Source organism: Pungitius pungitius, chromosome 15 (assembly GCF_949316345.1).
Source record: "Pungitius pungitius chromosome 15, fPunPun2.1, whole genome shotgun sequence".
Classification (NCBI taxonomy): domain Eukaryota; kingdom Metazoa; phylum Chordata; class Actinopteri; order Perciformes; family Gasterosteidae; genus Pungitius; species Pungitius pungitius.
In genome coordinates this window covers 1,499,942-1,518,246 of record NC_084914.1, presented here as the reverse complement: position 1 = coordinate 1,518,246, position 18,305 = coordinate 1,499,942, and the positions used below count along the sequence as shown (strand labels likewise).

Genomic DNA, 18,305 nt, shown 5'->3' with positions numbered 1-18,305 from the left:
ATAATCGATCTCTATTTTCTAGTTAAACTTTTTAACCAAATGTGTCTCTGAGCAACTTTCCTTCCTCCTTCAAAACAAACAAACAACTCAGAAAATGAGACTGAACCGCTGAAGGTCGTCTGTGCAGAACTTAGAGGTGACAAAGGGAGTCAATGGCTTCGTAGGGCCGAGAGCCACTGATGAATCAGAGAGACGTACATCATCACATCAGATGCAGATGCAGCTGCTGCCATGTTTAATCCCCCCCCCCCCCGCCCCAAAGGCCGTGTAATCAAAGCAGACCGTTGCTTCTTTGTCGGAGCGGAATGACTCCCAAGCTGCCGTAGATGTACACGAAATCGCAGCTGCGAGCGAGGACCCGTGTCCAATAAAGTGATGAATCGATCTGCGTGGCTCCCAGAGCGCAGCGTGACCTGGAGGGGGACTTCCACCCGCCTCCCAATATGTCCGCGTGTCGCCTTACAAAGACGTTTTATTTTTAGCCGCGGGTTGAACTGTGTGAGCTGAATTCAGGTTCCCTTTGGATCCGGGAGCCTTTTTTGAGAGGGAGAGGGTGGGGTTTCCCCTTCCTCGTGTCCTCAGACCTGAGTCTGGGTCCCCGGTGATTGGGTGTCGTCTCCCTGTCGGTGACTGCGTTGGTCCTGGTCCCCGAGCTGAACCACTCGGAACGCTCCCGCTCCAAGTGAGAGACCTTCCACCGAAAGCCCGGCGATGGATCAGCACAAGTACCGCGCGGCGGGCGTCCAGGAGAAGCTGGAGATCGTCGGGGTGGAGGACGAGGCCGGGAACCCCATCAGCGCCCTGACCATCCTGTCCCTGCTGGAGCGCGTGGCCGGCATCATCGACAACGTCCAGTCCTGCCAGCAGCGCATGGAGGAGCGTCAGCTGGACCTGGAGAGCAACATCAAGACCATCCAGGGCGACGTCCTGAAACTGGCCAAGGACCACACCGACACCAGCTGCACGGTGGAGAAGCTCCTGCAGAAGACCCGCAAGGTCAGCGCCAACGTGAAGGAGGTGCGGACGCGCGTGGAGAAGCAAAACGTCCGCGTGAAGAAGGTTGAAACCACGCAGGACGAGCTGCTGACCCGCAACAAGTTCAGAGTGGTCATCTACCAGGTGAGCAGGGCCACCTGTACTGGGACACGAGTTGTCCCCATTTGACTAGTTGTGTCCTTTGAAGCAACGTTACGTAAAAATCCATCATTAGAAACTTGGTTGAACTTAGTAACGTCGCCCAGTTGTTACGCTTTAATCAAATAAACCGACACATCAAAGGCTTCGGATATTTAACCTCCATCACGTGCTGGTTAAACCTGGTTTGAGTTTGTGGGCTTTAAATGGCAGAGATCAGAGTGAGCTTCAACCATCCAGTAAAAATACATTTCATTGATCAAGCAAGAGTTTTCTCTTGTTGTAAAGCTAAAGTTTTTGATATAAGCGCACAATGAGGCGGATGGTCGTTATCACGCATTGAAAAAAACAAATGAGCAAATGCAAAGTAGCAACTACAGCGAGAGAAATGTATGAATGAACATGAACATGAATCATATGCAGTATTCCAGCCAATAGGAGATGATATCATTTATCTTTTGATTGTTAATTACTGGGTAATTAAACCTATGAGCAATTATGTTAAAACTTCTATAAAATCCCTGAAAATCTGCCGTGCTGCATTTACACAACAATCCATATAAGGTCATGAAGAGATCAATGGTCTCCTAGCAACAGAAGATGACAAAGAGACGGTGATAACATTCCCACTCACATGATGCTGAATCCTGATTGGTGAACAACGTCGTCAAACTAAGCCCCTCCCCCCCCCCCCTGTCTGCAGCTGTGGCACGAGTAAAGATATAAATATATACATATATCTATATGTACTGTCTGTATTTGGACCTGCTCCAGTCCGGTTCCATCAGGTCCGGTCCAGCTGGAGGTGGATTCATGTCCTCATCAACTCATTTCTGACTCTAAGAGGACGAGGCCTCGACCCCCCCAACAGAAGTGCACCTTAATCAGGTCACGTGACCATCGGCTCCTGATGGGCCCGAATGTCCCTCCGTAATTTTGTGACACAAATGACTAATTCTTCCCAAAGAAGGAAGATTATAATCTGGACAATCCTTATTGGTTCAGGTGATAAAGCAATGAGTTATTGAGGTGGATATGTAATTATTATTAAATATTATTAAACAGTCCCTTCAAAGAACCAAATTAGTACTTGAACATAGTCAGAGGACGACCACAATGTAAATAAATACCTCGTCACACATGGGGAGATTTATAGGAATTATCTGCAGTATTTTAGTGGTTAATGAGGCGTAAAAACTAAATAAATATATAAATATATACATTTTAGAAAGATTCGGATTCAGCTTCATTGTGATGAAAATACTGAAACTAGTTTAAATTCTCAGTTTTCTACCTTTAAAACCAAAAGCTCATAGTTTGTATATTTGAGCTTTACGTTGTACTAATGTAAACTTTACATTTACTTTAAACAGCTGATCCGATGCTGCAGTCCCACATTCAGCTATTGGTGTGTTGGAGGTCGATTCCCCCCCCCACCCACCTCGCTATGTGCTGCTAACAGCTGCTGCAGATCCGTGACAGAGAGAACTATTCTGGGCCATCGTGCCGGGTGGGGGGGAAGGGGGGGGGTCACGCTACAAACTGCTGCCCAACAGCATCCGGGTCAGACAGGGCAGCTTATCAGGGGGGGGGGGGGTTAACCTATAGAGGGGGGGGCACTCAGATTGAATCAAAATGTAAGAATGCCAGACAATGTGTTGTGTAAAGATATGAAGAAGAAGACGGGTTAATGAGCTCTGGGGGGGGGGGGGGGTAGATGGGGGTAGTTGTAACACGAGAGACGTTAACGCTGATAAACGTGAAACATTAAACATAATTAACAAGGTTAACTTTGTTCAATGTGGTTTACATTGAGGATTGAATTAGTAACAAAATTAACATTGTAACAAATGTCTCACGTTGGAAACAACAGAGGCTTTGATCTGAAAGATGATGTCATGTATTATTCAGCATAATGGAGAACGCGTGTAACCGTAGCCGGTGGCCATCAAATCACCGTCCGGTTCTCCTCTGTGTCCCTGCTCCCCCTAAACCCCCTTCACCCCCCCTCCCCCCCCAGAGGAGGGTGGTGTGGAGTTTCCTGGTGACGGATGCCCTGTCGGTTTATTCTGAGGCCTCCGTCCATCTCCTAATATAGAGCTTCATTTTGACTGGGAAGCAACAAGGTGGTCTGTCAGAGGCTGACTAATGAAGGCCGGGGGCTAATGAGAAAAAGAAAAATGTCTGCCGGGGGGGGGGTCGAACAGGGCGTCATGTCAGGGCTAATGAATGAGTTTCCGTTGGTGACATTTCCTCCGTTTTGGCGGAGAAAGAAGCAGAGCGATGGCGAGGTCTGTGAGTCGAACCACTCGAAGGAGCCAATACGAGCAAAGCGAGAGGTCACATGACCCAAGGCCCAACGCGGTTCATCAGATAGATCAGATGAGAATCTTTAGGAGCATGTTAACATTATCCCCCCCCCCCCCCCCCAGTTATAAACACCAGACACACACGGTGTGACACGATGACTCGTCCCTGATGAATGAGCGTCATTAGGATTAATTGGATCTCACAGTCAAAGTCACCTGTAGGGGGCAGCAGAGGGGGGTAAAGGGGGGTGGGGGGGCAGCTAGCTAGAGGTGTGAATTAAGTGAATGTTTACTGAGGGAATAAATCAAGAGAGAAGTAGAGTCATTTCCTCATAGACGTCTATGGGAGCAGAGGAGTCGCCCCCTGCTGGTCACTACACAGAAGTAGAGTCATTTCCTCATAGACGTCAATGGGAGCAGAGGAGTTGCCCCCTGCTGGTCACTACACAGAAATAGAGTCATTTCCTCATAGACGTCTATGGGAGCAGAGGAGTCGCCCCCTGCTGGTCACTACACAGAAGTAGAGTCATTTCCTCATAGACGTCTATGGGAGCAGAGGAGTCGCCCCCTGCTGGTCACTACACAGAAGTAGAGTCATTTCCTCATAGACGTCTATGGGAGCAGATGAGTCGCCCCCTGCTGGTCACTACACAGAAGTAGAGTCATTTCCTCATAGACGTCTATGGGAGCAGAGGAGTCGCCCCCTGCTGGTCACTACACAGAATGCAGGTTAAAGACGATCAAATGACTTTCATGGAAAGTCACAGGCTTCCTTCATCGGGATCATGAACGACCACATTTCTTTTCTTCTCACCCGCCAATTAGTTGAGGAGATATTTGAGTCCGTATCGACCGACATGGCCCCCCCTGCTCACACCAGATGGTGTCATTGTTATAGCCGCCATCTTGTGTTCCCGTCGGATACTTCCTTTCTAACAGCGTCTCTGTTTCTCCACGTCTGTAAAAATAGAAAAACTTGATCCCATGAAGACGGCAGTGTTTCCGGAGGCTGCAGCTCTCAGACTCTCTGAGGATTATCATCTGGACCGGCATCAACGAGCAGCGTAGTATTTATCTATGAGGGAGAGAAGAGACGATGAGACGGGTTCCTCTGTGAGTCCGGTGTAGTGAGAAGTCCTGGTGGAATCAAGGGTTATCAAGCAATCATTGAAGGGTTCACTAAAGGCACCGAAGATGCACAATAAGAAGATTAGTTGCATGGTTTTTATTCGTCTTCTTGGCTCGGTTGTCCTCACCTCCCCTTGTGTCTTCTTCTCTGCAGGGCGAGGCCGAGGTCCCATCAGTCGCCGTCACCAAATCTCCCAAAGGATGCGGCCTGGAAGGGCTGGAGATGGAGCCCGACTCCTACGACGTGCCCCTCGACCTCTCCTCGGACGAGGAGTACCTGAGCGTGGAGGAGGCCGACCCCTCGCGAGCCGCCCGCATCAAGAAATCAGTGGCAAAGAGCACCGAGACCCTGAAGGCCGCCTTCTCCAAGGAGAACATGAACAAAACCAAAGGCAGCCTGGGGACCAAGTTCCACAACCTGGGCGAGAAGGTCATGCCGCCGGAGCGGCGGGACCGGATGCACCAGGCCGGCGAGCGGCTGAAGCAGTCCGGCGAGCGGCTGAAGGAGAACATCGCCAAGAAGGCGCCCAACAAGGAGACCTTCCGCATCAAGCTGAAGAAGGAGAGGGCCGTCGCCGAGGGGCAGGAGGGCGCCGAGGGCGAGCTCCAGGGCCCGGCCGCCGCGGAGGAGAAGCCGGTCCCCTACACCGAGGTCGCCATGGAAACCAAGAGAGAGGGGCCGGTGGAGGAGGCCGGCGCCACCCGGAAAGGGGAGGAGGATTACGGGAAGTAGATCGGAAGGGAGGAGGAACATCGGAGGAACGCACGCGATGCCGAGCGCTTAGAGGGAGGCTCTCTGATTGGTCGACGTCGATGACGGACACTTGGCTATTTTTGTTCTGGAAATCAAATCTGTTTTCACGGTGTTGACTCAAGTCACTTTACTCCGTCAGAGTTTATCCGCTGACGGTGTTTTCAAACAGAAATCCCGTTTAGATTGTGTGCGACCAAAAGGTCAGGGGTTTGAGATGGTGACCGGGGTCAACGGGGTCACCGTGCAGGTGCTGGAAGGAAAAGGAATGGTTGCAAAGGGAGACGATGAAGGTTGAACTTTGACCTGGATGTACATGTGATGTGGAACGAGGGAACTACAGATCAAATGACGGTGGAACAGAACGTGGTCGGTTCGGGCCTCAGCAGCCTCTGAAGCACACGAAGAACAAGACAAAGTGCACAGCCTGGGCCTCAGTTACCCAGCATTCATTGCACCGAAACGGGGAAACGTGAGTTGGTCACGCAGGACGTAATATGGGTTAGCGGTTAGCGCATTAGCATTAAATAGTCACGACAAGAACAGACTGCTGAGTCCGTTGAGTTTATTTTCAAAGCGAACTTTCAACAACAAATCATTATTATTAATTACATCCAAGATTTAGATAAAGATAGAGCCTATAGAAACAAGATCAGAATAAAGAGGTGAATTCAGTGCAGTGAAATACGTTTAATTGAATAAAATAAAGTGGCCAGTTCTGACCTGTCAAATGTCATGAAAACACACATCCTCAAAGTCTGTGTTTTATTTTCTGATTGCATCACGTCTGCTTCCTTCATTTCACACTCATTTGGTGTCTTTGGAACCGTTTTCACTGGAATCCTAATAAGGTTCTGCTGGGTTTGTGTGTCCGGTCCCGCTTCCATGGAGCTGCAGGCGATGGACCTCTGACGCTTCTCTTTTCTTCTTTCTTCATGTCCAGTGTAGCTGCTTTATATTCATAGTTTCTGTCATTGTGTTTTGTCTTAATCTGCACTTCCTGTTTGGCTTCAGACTGGTGTTCAGTTTATTTGACCTGGTGAGTGAGGATGCATCTTCCATAACAGTTATTTGTCATTTACAATCATCTCAATCCAGGTTTATTGCATTCTATTGAAAAACAGCTGTGGTGTCATTTAACCTTTTGTTTTTCTATAAATAAAGTTCTCATGAAACCTGTATGATGTTTAATGATATATTCAGGAGACGCGCTCCTCCATCAGGTCCTCAAACGCCTCACACTACAGACAACATCGTGTTGTATGGTCAAATATAAAGAAACAGCATCCAGCACCATCACAGCGGCGTCCAGTGTGAAGGCCCCACTGGTCCTGGTACCACGTGTCTGGAGGAGACATCTTCCAAACGTTCATTCATCTTCATGTTCATGTTGTACATTTAACTGGAGCTTCCTCTTGACGAAGCATCAGACACCCAGTCGGCCCCCTGCTGTGTCTGCAGCCAGGTGAGGAGCTCACAGACGCATCACGCGATGCACCTGGAGGAGGTAACTTGTCTTTTAGACATTCATCACTTTGAGAAGATCACCGACCAACCGGAGGGACCTGAAGGACCAGACAAACCCAAACTGAAAGGAACCAAAGGAAAGCTGAGCGAACCCAGCGGAGGCTCCTCCACTACCCAGCATGCTCCTGGCTGTCTACAAGATACCATGGATACAAGCAGCAGGCTGTGGAGTCCAAATGATGGACCAGAGGAGGTGAAGCAACGTGTTCCTCATGGCGAGTTTTTGATGTGTTTATCTGACCGGAGAATGTTGATGTTATTGTTGTTTACATTATTTATAATGCCAATTAAGAAATGTTGAGCCACAACTGGATTTAATTGTGCATTCATACTTTGCATAACGACAATAAATTGACCCTTTGAAATGAATGTTCTAAGTAAAGGTAACACTTGGACAGCTTCTTTTTAACCACGATGGCTGCCTGTGTGCTAAGCTAGGCTAAAAATGTCTCTGCATGCACAGCATGTTAAATGTGACCCTCTGAGGAGGACAGCCCCCCCCACCCCCTCCCCCCCGAAATGTGTGACTATTTCTTTTGATACATGTTTGCATCACAGCCACTCCTCCGTGTTCCAGAGGAGTCGTGGAGACGCTGTGCAGCCTGGATGTGTGTGTGTGTGTTTGGGGGGCTGTCAATCAAACATAGCCACCAGGGAGCTCCACCTGTGTGTGCAGGGAGCAGCATGCATATTAAACAAACACCCCCCTCCCCCTCCCATTGGAGTGTGTGTGTGCAGTGGATAAGGCACCGTATGCATGGAGGAGACGGTGTTTATCAGTAGAAGAGACACAAAGGAAAACGTTTGTTACAATCAAACCTGTGCGTATTCTTTCTTGGTGGTTACATAATTAAATGATATAAATGTTGCAAAGTGTCAGAGTAGAAGCGCAGAGTTGGAGACGTCTTTTTTTCTTCTTTGTATTGATTTTAATTAGTGACAATTTTTTATTTCGTACTGTTGAATCTGAATATTATGGAAACCCATTTCCGCCACTAAAAAAAGAAGAAGGGTTGGAAAGTCGAAATTACGACTTAAAGGTATACGTTAACCCTTTGATGCATAGAGGTCACCACAGTGGACGCTGTTTCTTCGTCCCATACATCGCCACCCAGTGGCAAGCGGTTGTAGGTGCAAGATGAATTTCTCAAAACCAAGATGGCAGACAGTCAGAAACGTCCGGTCACATATCTCACCAATCCTTCAATTCAGAGAGATCCCTGCAGGTGTAAAATGTTGGTGACATCAACTAACATCTATGGAATCATATAAGTCACAAATCTTCCAAGTATTGAATTTATATGGGGAGGAAATTATGATTGTCTGCCTACTGTATTGGACGTCATGCATCACCGACGTAGTTATGCGCCTCTTGACGACATACAGCAAAAGAAACAGCAAAAGAAACCCAAGGTGTTTCTTCTTCAATTCCATTCCACCTCTTTGGGCATAGAAACACAAGGGCATCTATGGCACAGGTGCAAGCAGAAGGCTCCATGGAACACAACTGAATGCAAAAACAGATGCAAAAACAAAGGTGGAACATAAAAGTGTTCTTCTACTTCTTGGACACCACCACTGTGACTGTCTGGTCTGGAACAAATGGATCTCCTGCACTTCAAGGCATCTGTAGCTTGTGCGCTCCTAAATGCAGATTCCACCCAGACAGCCGCATGAGAAAGACCAAGTGCCACCCGACCTCCTTTGAGGTGCAGAGCTGTGTCCAAGGCCCCCTTGAGATCCAGGTTGGTTCTGGAAACCACTGGACGCGGCTCACTGAAGCAAAAAATGCCAGCAGATGCCACGATGCTGCAGACACACAAAGAACCAAGTACATCTGTGTGCAGTGTTTTGTGGCTTTGTGCCCTGGCTGCTTGGCCAATTATCAAAAAATAAAAAGTTCACACTTTTTAATATATATATATATTAAAAATATATATTTTTTTATTTAATAATATATGTATACACAAAGAAAAAGTGTAAACTTTGTATTTTAGATTTGTCATATCTTCATCATTTTATTGATTTATTGATGAATACATAATTATTCAGTTGAAAACCTATGTTAAAATATTTTTGATAAAAATAGATTTAAAAAACTGATGTCCAAATCTTGTTTTTCAATAGAATTAAAACACTTGGTAAATTAATTCATGCATGAAAAAGTCATAATACCGACTTTCTAACCGTTCTTTTTTGCGGAAATGGGCTTCCATAGAATGTTGATAGTGATTACTGTACATTTTCTGTCTCGAAATAATGTTGTTTATAGCTTATTAGCTCACATTTTGAAAAGCGTCGACAACTTCCGGGACGCTTTAGTTACGTCACACAGGGGAAAACCAATGATGCTGGTGTTGAGAATACAACAATGCTAACAGCTAGCTAGTCCCGTTAGCTGATGTAACTTCCTCAGCCTACTACCACTGTGGGTTTATAAAGTGTGAACATCACTAAAGCTCTTCCACAATGTTAATCTCATCCTCGACGAGACCTGAAAATACATTTGAAACGTAATTTCGCGGGCGGCTAGCTCCTAGCTGACCGGCTAGCGCTAGCTTAGCTCCCGTTGCCTGACAACGGGAGAGGAAGCCAAAACAAACCGGCTGGCTACAGCTAGCGGATGCTAACGAGCGGAGATACGACGATGGCGGACGACGGCAGACGAGGAGACGAAGACGACCGCGGCCCCGGAGCCGCTCACCGGGTCTTCGTCGCGATGGAGTTTCTGCTGGAGAAGCTGAAGGCGCTGAATTACGAGGAGGAAGTTCTGACCAAGCACAACATGAAAAGTCTCTCCAGGTGAGGATTGACGTCACAGTGACGCAGACACACACACACTCATATATGGCTCTAGTCATGCACACATTTTTCCGCATTTGTTTAACTTCAATTCAAAAGATGTTTTTCAATAATTTATACTTTAATGTTATGCATAGGTAATAAAGCAACTCATGTGTAATGTATACACAGCAGTAATCTACTGATAACCGTCTTATGTGTAATACCTCTCAACATATAAAGAGAAGAGTATGCCCCCCCCCCCCCCCCCCAGGCATTATTTTGTCTCCAGTCCCTTCCTGTCCTCCAACCCGGGCGAGCAGTTCTACATGTTCACCGTCATCGCGGCGTGGCTCATCAACGAGGCGGGGAGGCCGTTCGCCGCGCCGCAGGAGTACGACGAGCCCAACGCCACCGTCTCCAACATCCTGGCAGAGCTCAGGGCTTTGGTGAGTGCCCCCCCACCCCCCCCGCTCCTTCTGACGGCTCTCACGGTTCTCTTCTGTCTCGTCCATAAATGAGGGTCTGCTTCCTTGAATGGTAAATGAAACCGTTGCATTAAGTATGTAACGGCGAATAGAATGATTAGATATTATTAGAATTATTATTAGAAACGGTGGATTCCAGAGCGCCGGCGTCTCATTTGTCCCCCTCCGCCGCCGTGTCCGTCAGGGGGTCAAGGTGGACTTCCCGCCCTCCAAACTGAAGGCGGGTTCGGGCGAACACGTCTGCTTCGTGCTGGATCGGCTGGCCGACGAGGCTTTGAGGAGGCGGAGCTTCTCTTTCAGGAGGTACTCCAACACTTCCTCCCTCTGGTCCCCTGCTGGGTTCCTTCTGAGAGTCAAAGATCTCAATGCGGTGTTTTCAGGTCACGTTCTGATATTTGGCTGTGGCCATTAAGGATGTAGATCTACAGGGTCCCATGTGGAGCAATGTAAGATGATTGGGCTCTCAACACTTTTCTTCCCTCCAGACCAAACTACCCGACAGAAACCACAGAAGAAGAGTCCGTGATGGAGGACGACGCCGAGCTGACGCTCAGCAAAGTGGAGGAGGAGATGATCGTAGGTGTCCTCAAAGAGTTTCTCCACCCGTCGCCATGAGCAGATGGATTGATATCGAGTGCAGTGAGAAGAGAGGAAACCTTCATCAGATGCCACCACAACCCTTAGTGATCGCTCAATAGGCGCCGGACATGACGCATTCTGACATGAGGATACCAACATGGTGTTTGTGAGCCAAGAGGAACCTGTAGCAGATATTAGAATATAATCTGTGGCCCTCCAGAAATATGTGCTCAAAGAAAGCTGATGGATTCAGCACCATCTTGTCTGTCCTTCAGGATGTAAAGAAAAGACCTTTAGGACAGTTTGAGATGAAGAGTAGGATGAGATGAGTCCCAAGTGAAGGTCGTTCATGTGTTTCTCTCAGGAGGAGCCTGACGAGGAGGAGGAGGACAACGTGATGGACCTGGAGGCTCTGAAGCTACGAACCAGCCACCCCGTGAGTCCAGCTGGGAGACCTTCACTGACCTTCACAGACCCTCGATTACATCCTCAGTGACGGGGCGCGTCTCTCTCCGACAGGAAGCAGAGACGTCCTCCAAACCGGACGAGATCCTGGAGGCGACGGTGGACGCAGCGGAGTGGAACCTGGAGGTGGAGCGAGTCCTCCCCCAGCTCAAAGTCACCGTGAGGACGGACAACAAGGTACCTGATGCAGGGTGGACTAAGATGAGATGAACCATAGTCTCCTGGAGACCTGCTGCGTACTGCAGAGGTTTAACATTATTAGTATTAAAATGAAGTAAAACATGTGAGGAAAGACGGCTGTAGTTTCCCAGCATGCACTCTGTCGCCTTGACGCCCTTTGACCTGTCCGGCCCGTCTCTGCAGGACTGGAGGATCCACGTGGACCAGATGCTTCAGCACAGAGACGGGATCAAGTCCTCGCTCCAAGAGGCCAAGGTGCGTTCAGTGTTGAGGTGTGTGGCTCCTCCTGCTGCTCCACCTGCTGCTCCTCCTGCTGCTCCACCTGCTGCTCCTCCTGCTGCTCCACCTGCTGCTCCTCCCTTTAGTCCCTCGCTGGTGAAGGTGTAGCTGCACCACCGGAGTATTAACAAGACGAGATGCTGCCTGGGGGATACAGGTGAGAAGACCACACTCAGTCCCAGGACACAAGACCCTAGGACACAAGACCCTAGGACACGAGTGACGCAGTCTTCTCTCTGATCTTCTGAGGGGAACGGATGATGTCATGTTTACAAAAAGTAGAAGCAAGGAGAAGATGAAGATGATGAAACAGGTGTAGGTGAATGAGTCTTTTCTGTGGTGTCCCCTCAGACCTACCTGGACAAGCTGCAGGAGGACATCAGCAGGACCTTGGAGAAGGTGAGCAGCAGAGAGAAGTACATCAACGGGCAGCTGGAGCATCTGATCCAGGAGCACCGCAGCGCTCAGTCCAAGCTCAGCGAGGTAAAGAGCTCCAGATGTGTCTCCCCTCTGCACAGCTACAGATGTTCTGATATAATATATATAGATATATATATTGTATAAAGAAATAATAAGTGAAGGAAAGGTTACCAGAGAAGAAGCTGAGCCTCCTCAGTGAGCTCGACCTCCTCCTAACGAGCAGTAAACAGCTGAGTACGAATCCCGTCCTCCTGCAGGCTAAAGAGTCCTACCAGCAGGCCAGTGGGGGGGTGACTGAGAGGACCAGAGTCCTGGCACAGGTCAGTGAACGCATCACGCGCCAGAAGCTCCTCTCATTCTTATTGTCGACATGAATCTGGTTCATGAAGGAAGCTCTGAGAGCTGCGTGTCTTTTTCAGATCAGCGAGGAGCTGGAGAGGGTGAAGCAGGAGATGGAGGAGAAGGGCAGCAGCATGTCTGATGGAGGTGTGTGTGTGTGTGTGTGTGTGTGTGTGTGTGTGTGTGTGTGTGTGTGTGTGTGTGTGTGTGTGTGCTCGGTCCTGACTCTTTGTCCTTGTTGGTCCTCCAGCTCCGGTGGTGAAGATCAAGCAGAGTTTGACGAAGCTGAAGCAGGAGGTGCTCCAGATGGACGTGAGGATCGGCGTGGTGGAGCACACGCTGCTGCAGGCCAAGCTGAAGGAGAAGTCCAACATGACGCGGGACATGAACGCCACCAACCTCCAGGAGGCCGCCGCCGGCCCCTTCTGCTAGCCCCACCCGTCTGCTAGCCCCACCCGTCTGCTAGCCCCACCCGTCTGCTAGCTCCACCTCCACCACGGCCCCGTCTGTTAGGGACCAGCTCCAAACTTTTAAACTTCAGACACATTTGCAGCCTGAAGTCATTCAAATATTTGTATCTTTGTCCTAAATGTCCTGTATTTTTTAAATATTTTTGTTGTATATGACACTGAATAAAATGCTTGGGCGTTTTATTGTAACAATGACATCATTTACCACAACGATGTCCAAACCCCCCGTCTCAGGTCCTCGGTCCTCCAGGAGCGGAGAGGAGCGTGTGAAATGAAAATAATTAACATCGCCTTGTTATAATAAATATATTAACATTTCATGATTATCAATAAGTGTAAATAAATTATCTAGAAGTGTAAATAGGCCTCCATGACGCAATAATGATAAATGTTAATTAACATTTATCATTATTGCGTCATGGAGGCCTTCATGTGCTCTTGCAGCAGCAACTTAACCACTATTTTTACCACAATTTCCCAGATTGATTGTCTGAATTTTACACGTTACCTTCACGCTTTTACTTTGAAGGCGATGACCGGAAGCTGTCGTGTGGTGCTTTACTTTGACAGCTGGTGCTTCCGGTGCGCAGCTCCGAGCTGCAGATCTTTGGTTCCAGGACAGAATCCAGGTTTCACTCCAACATTTAGGAGAAGAGGAAGAGGAGGATTAGAAGAAGAAGACCTGTGAGGGAGAGTTTTGTGTTTTCTTCACTTCCGTCAGAGAAAGCGCGAAAAGTCGCGGTGAGCTCACTTCCGTTCTGTCTTTGTTTAAAGTCAGTTACAGTTAGATGAACGTTTATGTTTCACCTTTAAGGTCGTAGATGATGACGTGACTTCCTGCAGGTTTTTTTGTAATGTTTCCTTATGTTTTAGTTATTATCTTCCCATGGAAATATGTCAGGAATGTGGCAGCTATAAATAACCTCTTTAGTCACAATGTGAACTACACAAGAATGTTATTGAGACTACGAGAAGTTCATATTAAAGTAAATAATCCCTAATAACAAACGATGATAAAGAGTCTCACACAATAATAATTCATAATTCATTACATTTATTAATAAAGCCTTAAAGCTGAGAATCATTCAAGTTGAACAACCGTATCAGAGAATAATGATTTAATATAAAGTCCATCTGGGGTCTCCCTCCTGATGGAGGAATGGTTTGCTCCATCTTGTGTTTCCTGCTACGTCTTTTCCTCCAACACCACAGCTCGGGCAGAGGCAGCTGCTGCAAAGCATGCTGGGAAACCCGCTGTGGGAGGGGGTCCAAGGGGGCCGATTCAGGAGGAGCTGCGTTGTTTATATATATATAATTATTAATATATATATATATAATATATATATATAATTATCTGATAATAATCACAATTCTAACTCGATTTAATGTCTTTACAGGCGGCCAGAAGGAAAACATGTTCTTCTCCACAAGTACGACACACACACACACACACACACACACACACACACACACACACACACACACACACACACACACACACACACACACACACACACACAGCATTTAGAGTTTCTTAATAAAACTCATGAGGTTTTTGATCATTTTCAGGTTCCCCAATAAAAGGGAAGCAGCGAGCCGATCACTGCAGGTAAGAGCTTCTATTTATTCTATTTATTATATACTTATTTTACGGCTTTATGCTCCTGCAGAGCTCTACTCTCAGGGGAACAACTCATATTTCACATTTCAGGTGAGGAGACAGCAGGTGTCCCCAATGAGCTGATTAGGTGGAAATGACGCATTGATTGATTGATTGCTTGCTATCATCTCGTTGATATCTTTTCAGTAAATTATTCACGACCCGTATTCAACATTTAATGGATAAGAAGAAGAAGAAGAAAATATGTTCAATGTCGGTCGTGTGTTTTCCGATTGATGAAGTGATGAAAACCTTCGCCCGATGAAACTTTATTTAATGTAGCGATGACATCCGGGGGTCCAGGTCGTGTCCTCTGACCCACCATGTGACATCCCTGCGTCTCCCCAGCCTCGACGCCTCCCTGCTCTCCCCGGACTCCTCCTACGTCTGCTACCCGGCGGCGGAGGGCGGCGCCCCGTGCTCCTGCCGCCGCTCCACGCGCCTCCTCCTCAACGGGTACTACGGCGTCAGCGAGGACAGCTTCTCCCGGGACGAGGACGGCAACGTGTCCCTCACCCCCTGCAGGACCAGCGTGTCCTACAAGGAGAACCCGGTCCGGTGAGAGAACGGCTCGCCGACCCGCTGGGGGATCAGGGGAGAGGATCACGTGACCCATGATCTCTGGCTTCCTTCTCCTCTCAGGGTGTTCCGGCGGCGGCGGCGGCCCCGCGGCGCTCTGGCTCGCCTCCTCAGTGACGTCACCGAGAGCTGCCAGTCATGGCTGGACGAGAGAGTCTTCAGAGGCGTGTTCGGGAAGGGACAGGACCAGGACCGGGACTGGGACCAGGACCCGAACCAGGACCGGGACCCAGCCTCATTGGACGAGCCATCCTGGTCTGGACTTAACAGCACCGAGCTGGACGACAGCCGCCACTTCACTTACGGTGAGTAATTGTGGGAGGAGCCTCAAGATCACCGTCGCCATCTTGCTTCTGAAACCAGAAGTGACAAAAGGGTCGCCCCCTGGTGGTCACTGCAGAGAACGCAGCTTCTAAAGAACCTGCACGGAACCAACGAAAAGCTAAAATGGATGTTTAACAACATCAAGTTTCTAGAAAACGTCCCTCAGCCAAACCCCAAACTTTATGAAAATCATAAATATTTTTGTTTTTCAGACCACTCTGAGACTCCTCCCCCTCCAGACAAAGTGTCTCCGCCCCCAAGCCCACTTCGCCAGGAGGAGGATTGTTCTGAGATGTGTCAATCAAATGAGCTCATCCCCCAGTCACTGGGCGGCCTCTCTGAAGTCCCGCCTCCTTCAGCTGACTACAGCTGCTGTCCGGCCTCACCTGAGCGCGCAGGTGAGCCGCAGCCCTCCGCTGTCCATCAGCTGGTGTTCGATTATCGACCTCTATGCTAAATGCTAAATGGGGGCTTGGATGTGAACTTCATGTATTTGTTTGTTTTTCTGTGTTTCAGGGCTAACGATGAAGGCTCTACTTCTTCTCATCTTCATCCTCTTCATATTCACAGCTGTGCATTCTGGGTAAAGCATGTCTCCATCTCTCAGATCAGAAAATAGTAATCATGCTCACTGGGGTTGGATGGCGTCTCCACTGATTGACGCCTCCCTGAGGTCACATGGTGCGTAACGAGGACGTGGTCTCTTCCTGCAGGTGTCCCTCGTGGAGCGCCACCGTCGCCTCGGCCGCCGTCGCCGTGGTCGCCGCGGTCTCAGCGCTCATGTGTAAGTGTCCCCGGGGACAAGAACCCGTCACTCAGGAGGACATATTCATGAGGAGATGAAGCCTCCTCCGTAGAATCTCGTCTTCTAAAAGCTTCTCTTTGTTTCTCAGTGGTCACGAGGTCGGGCCCCATGTCCAAGTGGAGGAAGGCGAAGACGGAGGTGAGTCCTTGCGTCCTCTGTCCTCTGTCCTCTGTCCACCGACAGCAGCCTCCTCTCATCCCTCTGTTGTTGTTGTTGTTTACAGGACATCACGTCCGGAAACGAGTGAGGGAAGCGCCAGCAGACAGAGGAGGGACAGGAAGTGTTTGAACATTTCAGCCCTGAACCCTTTTAGGTCACATGGGGTCACGCGTTGGAACCGGATCTTCTCCTGATCTTCTGTAAACGGGTCTTCTGTTGATAATGGTGGACATTTGCTTTTCGGGGCTTCAGACTGAAACTCGCCTGGAGAACCAATCGAGGTCCAACAGCACTTATTTTCAAAATAAGAGCTGTGACTTGACAAATGTAAATTGATCAAAGTTGTGGTTGATCTGGAAGATGAAAGCCTTCCTGATTTACAGGTCAGTGGGCGGGGCCAAGGACTCCAATGACACCCACACCTTGTTTTGCATCATCCTACCTCATTATGAACCGAACCAATCAGACGTTAGTCCTTGATGACTTGATGAAGTGAGTGAGTGAGCTTTAAGAGCAGCAGGTACCCGTCGTTCTACTTCATGTCAAATGAAATCATCACAGGTTCAGAGCCCTTCAAAGTAAAAGCCTTCATCGGTTCAGAGCCCTTCAAAGTAAAAGCCTTTATTGGTTTAGTGCCTTCACTGTCGGCCCGCTGTGCAGACACACAATACAACGCAACACAGAGATGGAATCCTCAGTGTTGGATTTGTCCTTCAGGGTACAGCAGACGGGTGGAGTTTAATGCACTTAGAAAGGTTTTTAGATCTAAAAGTTGAGTATTTTTGGCTGCTGACACATTTAAGGCGCAGTAGCGTATAAGGTGAATTTATAGAAGAGCTCTAACATGTTACAATTTGCTTCTATTGCAACGTTGAATTAAAGTTATATTAGTTTTAATTTAATTAGACAGTAATATCACTGTCATTTTGAAAAAGGGAATGCACTTATATTTAAACACATTTTGTACTATAATAGACTAGTTTAAAACTGTTGCTCTAAAATGCCTGATCGGTCCGAGCGGTTTGTATTGATCGGCGATTGGAGGAAAAGAGAAATTAACGTTAGCATCAGGAAACAAAGTGTTAATGAATGCTAACGAATAAGTTCTCTCCGCTTTATAAAGTTACATTTTCCTCTTAAATTGATTCTTGTTCGACCTCAAACCTCAAGAGACGAGTCCACTCCTTCAAATGGGTTTTTACATCCTGGTTCCTTTAATGGATCCATTGAAACAAATCAAGTTCAAGTCATGTAAGAATATAAAGGACCTGTCATGTATTTAGAGGAATATAATATTCATAACTTTGTTGAGTTAAGAATCGTTGTTTTAACTACTTTAGAGTTTCTGAATCGTCTGTTTTTTTATTCAAATGTGACGACGATTCAGGAAATCAAATCATTATGTTACTGATATTTCATCTGCTTCTCTGCACGACTTTCACTTTGCATTTAAAGCTGCATTCGTCAAATGAACTCTGCAGCTTTAACAAGCTTTTGTGGCTGAGAATATGAGCCACGTTCTGTTTGGTGGAGACCAAAGCAGAGAGAAAAGTGTTAATATTGGACATTATATATATATATATATATATATATATATATATTGTGAATAATGTGGGTTCTTCTGCCCCCTGGTGACCAAAAACATGCAGCTTTACACGATCAAAGTTATGAGGGTCAAGTTTGTCAGTTTCCTTTTAAATAGAAACATTTATGAAGTGTTGTAAAACATCAAATGTACTGAAAACATTTAACATGAACTTTCCTGAATGTTTGTAATGTAATGCAACACAATTCAGATCCTTTTTCACAGTATTCTGCACCGTGTTTTGTTTCAAGTCCAAAGGAATATTGATCACTCATTAAAGGACTAAAAATGAAGACGTGTGCACGTGAATGTGAGCCGTGCACGTTTCACTCTGACTGCAGCG

The 18,305-nt window shown here is 47.6% G+C and overlaps 3 protein-coding genes across 4 annotated transcripts; all 3 read left to right on the top strand.

Annotated features, from left to right (window-relative positions):
• The first annotated feature begins 533 nt into the window (after positions 1–533).
• cavin4a (caveolae associated protein 4a) lies at positions 534–6,501 on the top strand. Its single transcript, XM_037457978.2, has 2 exons — positions 534–1,119; positions 4,726–6,501. Exons 1-2 carry the CDS (start codon positions 712–714, stop codon positions 5,302–5,304), a joined length of 987 nt encoding a protein of 328 aa, XP_037313875.2. The 5' UTR covers positions 534–711; the 3' UTR covers positions 5,305–6,501.
• Positions 6,502–9,161: 2,660 nt separating this feature from the next.
• ift57 (intraflagellar transport 57 homolog (Chlamydomonas)) lies at positions 9,162–13,030 on the top strand. The gene is made up of 11 exons (XM_037457967.2): positions 9,162–9,651; positions 9,905–10,079; positions 10,303–10,421; positions 10,604–10,694; positions 11,062–11,133; positions 11,217–11,339; positions 11,526–11,597; positions 11,973–12,104; positions 12,299–12,361; positions 12,461–12,527; positions 12,631–13,030. The coding sequence occupies exons 1-11, from the start codon at positions 9,473–9,475 to the stop codon at positions 12,810–12,812; spliced, it is 1,275 nt and encodes a 424-aa protein (XP_037313864.2). The 5' UTR covers positions 9,162–9,472; the 3' UTR covers positions 12,813–13,030.
• A 309-nt stretch (positions 13,031–13,339) lies between these two features.
• tmem71 (transmembrane protein 71) lies at positions 13,340–18,255 on the top strand. 2 transcript variants are annotated; one of them, XM_037457980.2, is made up of 10 exons: positions 13,340–13,591; positions 14,248–14,280; positions 14,420–14,459; positions 14,793–15,068; positions 15,153–15,394; positions 15,626–15,811; positions 15,930–15,996; positions 16,127–16,197; positions 16,307–16,356; positions 16,442–18,255. In XM_037457980.2, exons 2-10 carry the CDS (start codon positions 14,265–14,267, stop codon positions 16,463–16,465), a joined length of 972 nt encoding a protein of 323 aa, XP_037313877.1. In that variant the 5' UTR covers positions 13,340–13,591; positions 14,248–14,264; the 3' UTR covers positions 16,466–18,255. The 2 variants fall into 2 exon arrangements, with proteins under 2 accessions (XP_037313877.1, XP_037313878.1); XM_037457981.2 differs by having other exon boundaries at positions 13,343–13,591; positions 14,859–15,068.
• Positions 18,256–18,305: the final 50 nt, after the last annotated feature.

Excerpts from the sequence above, each read along its gene's own strand:
- tmem71 (XM_037457980.2), top strand. Across the intron at positions 15,997-16,126 it reads TTCACAGCTGTGCATTCTGG|GTGTCCCTCGTGGAGCGCCA; the intron begins GTAAAGCATGTC and ends CTCTTCCTGCAG. Across the intron at positions 16,198-16,306 it reads CGCGGTCTCAGCGCTCATGT|TGGTCACGAGGTCGGGCCCC; the intron begins GTAAGTGTCCCC and ends TTTGTTTCTCAG.
- ift57 (XM_037457967.2), top strand. The coding sequence starts at position 9,473 with ATGCTAACGAGCGGAGATACGACGATGGCGGACGACGGCAGACGAGGA. Across the intron at positions 9,652-9,904 it reads AACATGAAAAGTCTCTCCAG|GCATTATTTTGTCTCCAGTC; the intron begins GTGAGGATTGAC and ends CCCCCCCCCCAG. Across the intron at positions 10,080-10,302 it reads TGGCAGAGCTCAGGGCTTTG|GGGGTCAAGGTGGACTTCCC; the intron begins GTGAGTGCCCCC and ends CGTGTCCGTCAG.
- cavin4a (XM_037457978.2), top strand. The coding sequence starts at position 712 with ATGGATCAGCACAAGTACCGCGCGGCGGGCGTCCAGGAGAAGCTGGAG. Across the intron at positions 1,120-4,725 it reads TCAGAGTGGTCATCTACCAG|GGCGAGGCCGAGGTCCCATC; the intron begins GTGAGCAGGGCC and ends TCTTCTCTGCAG.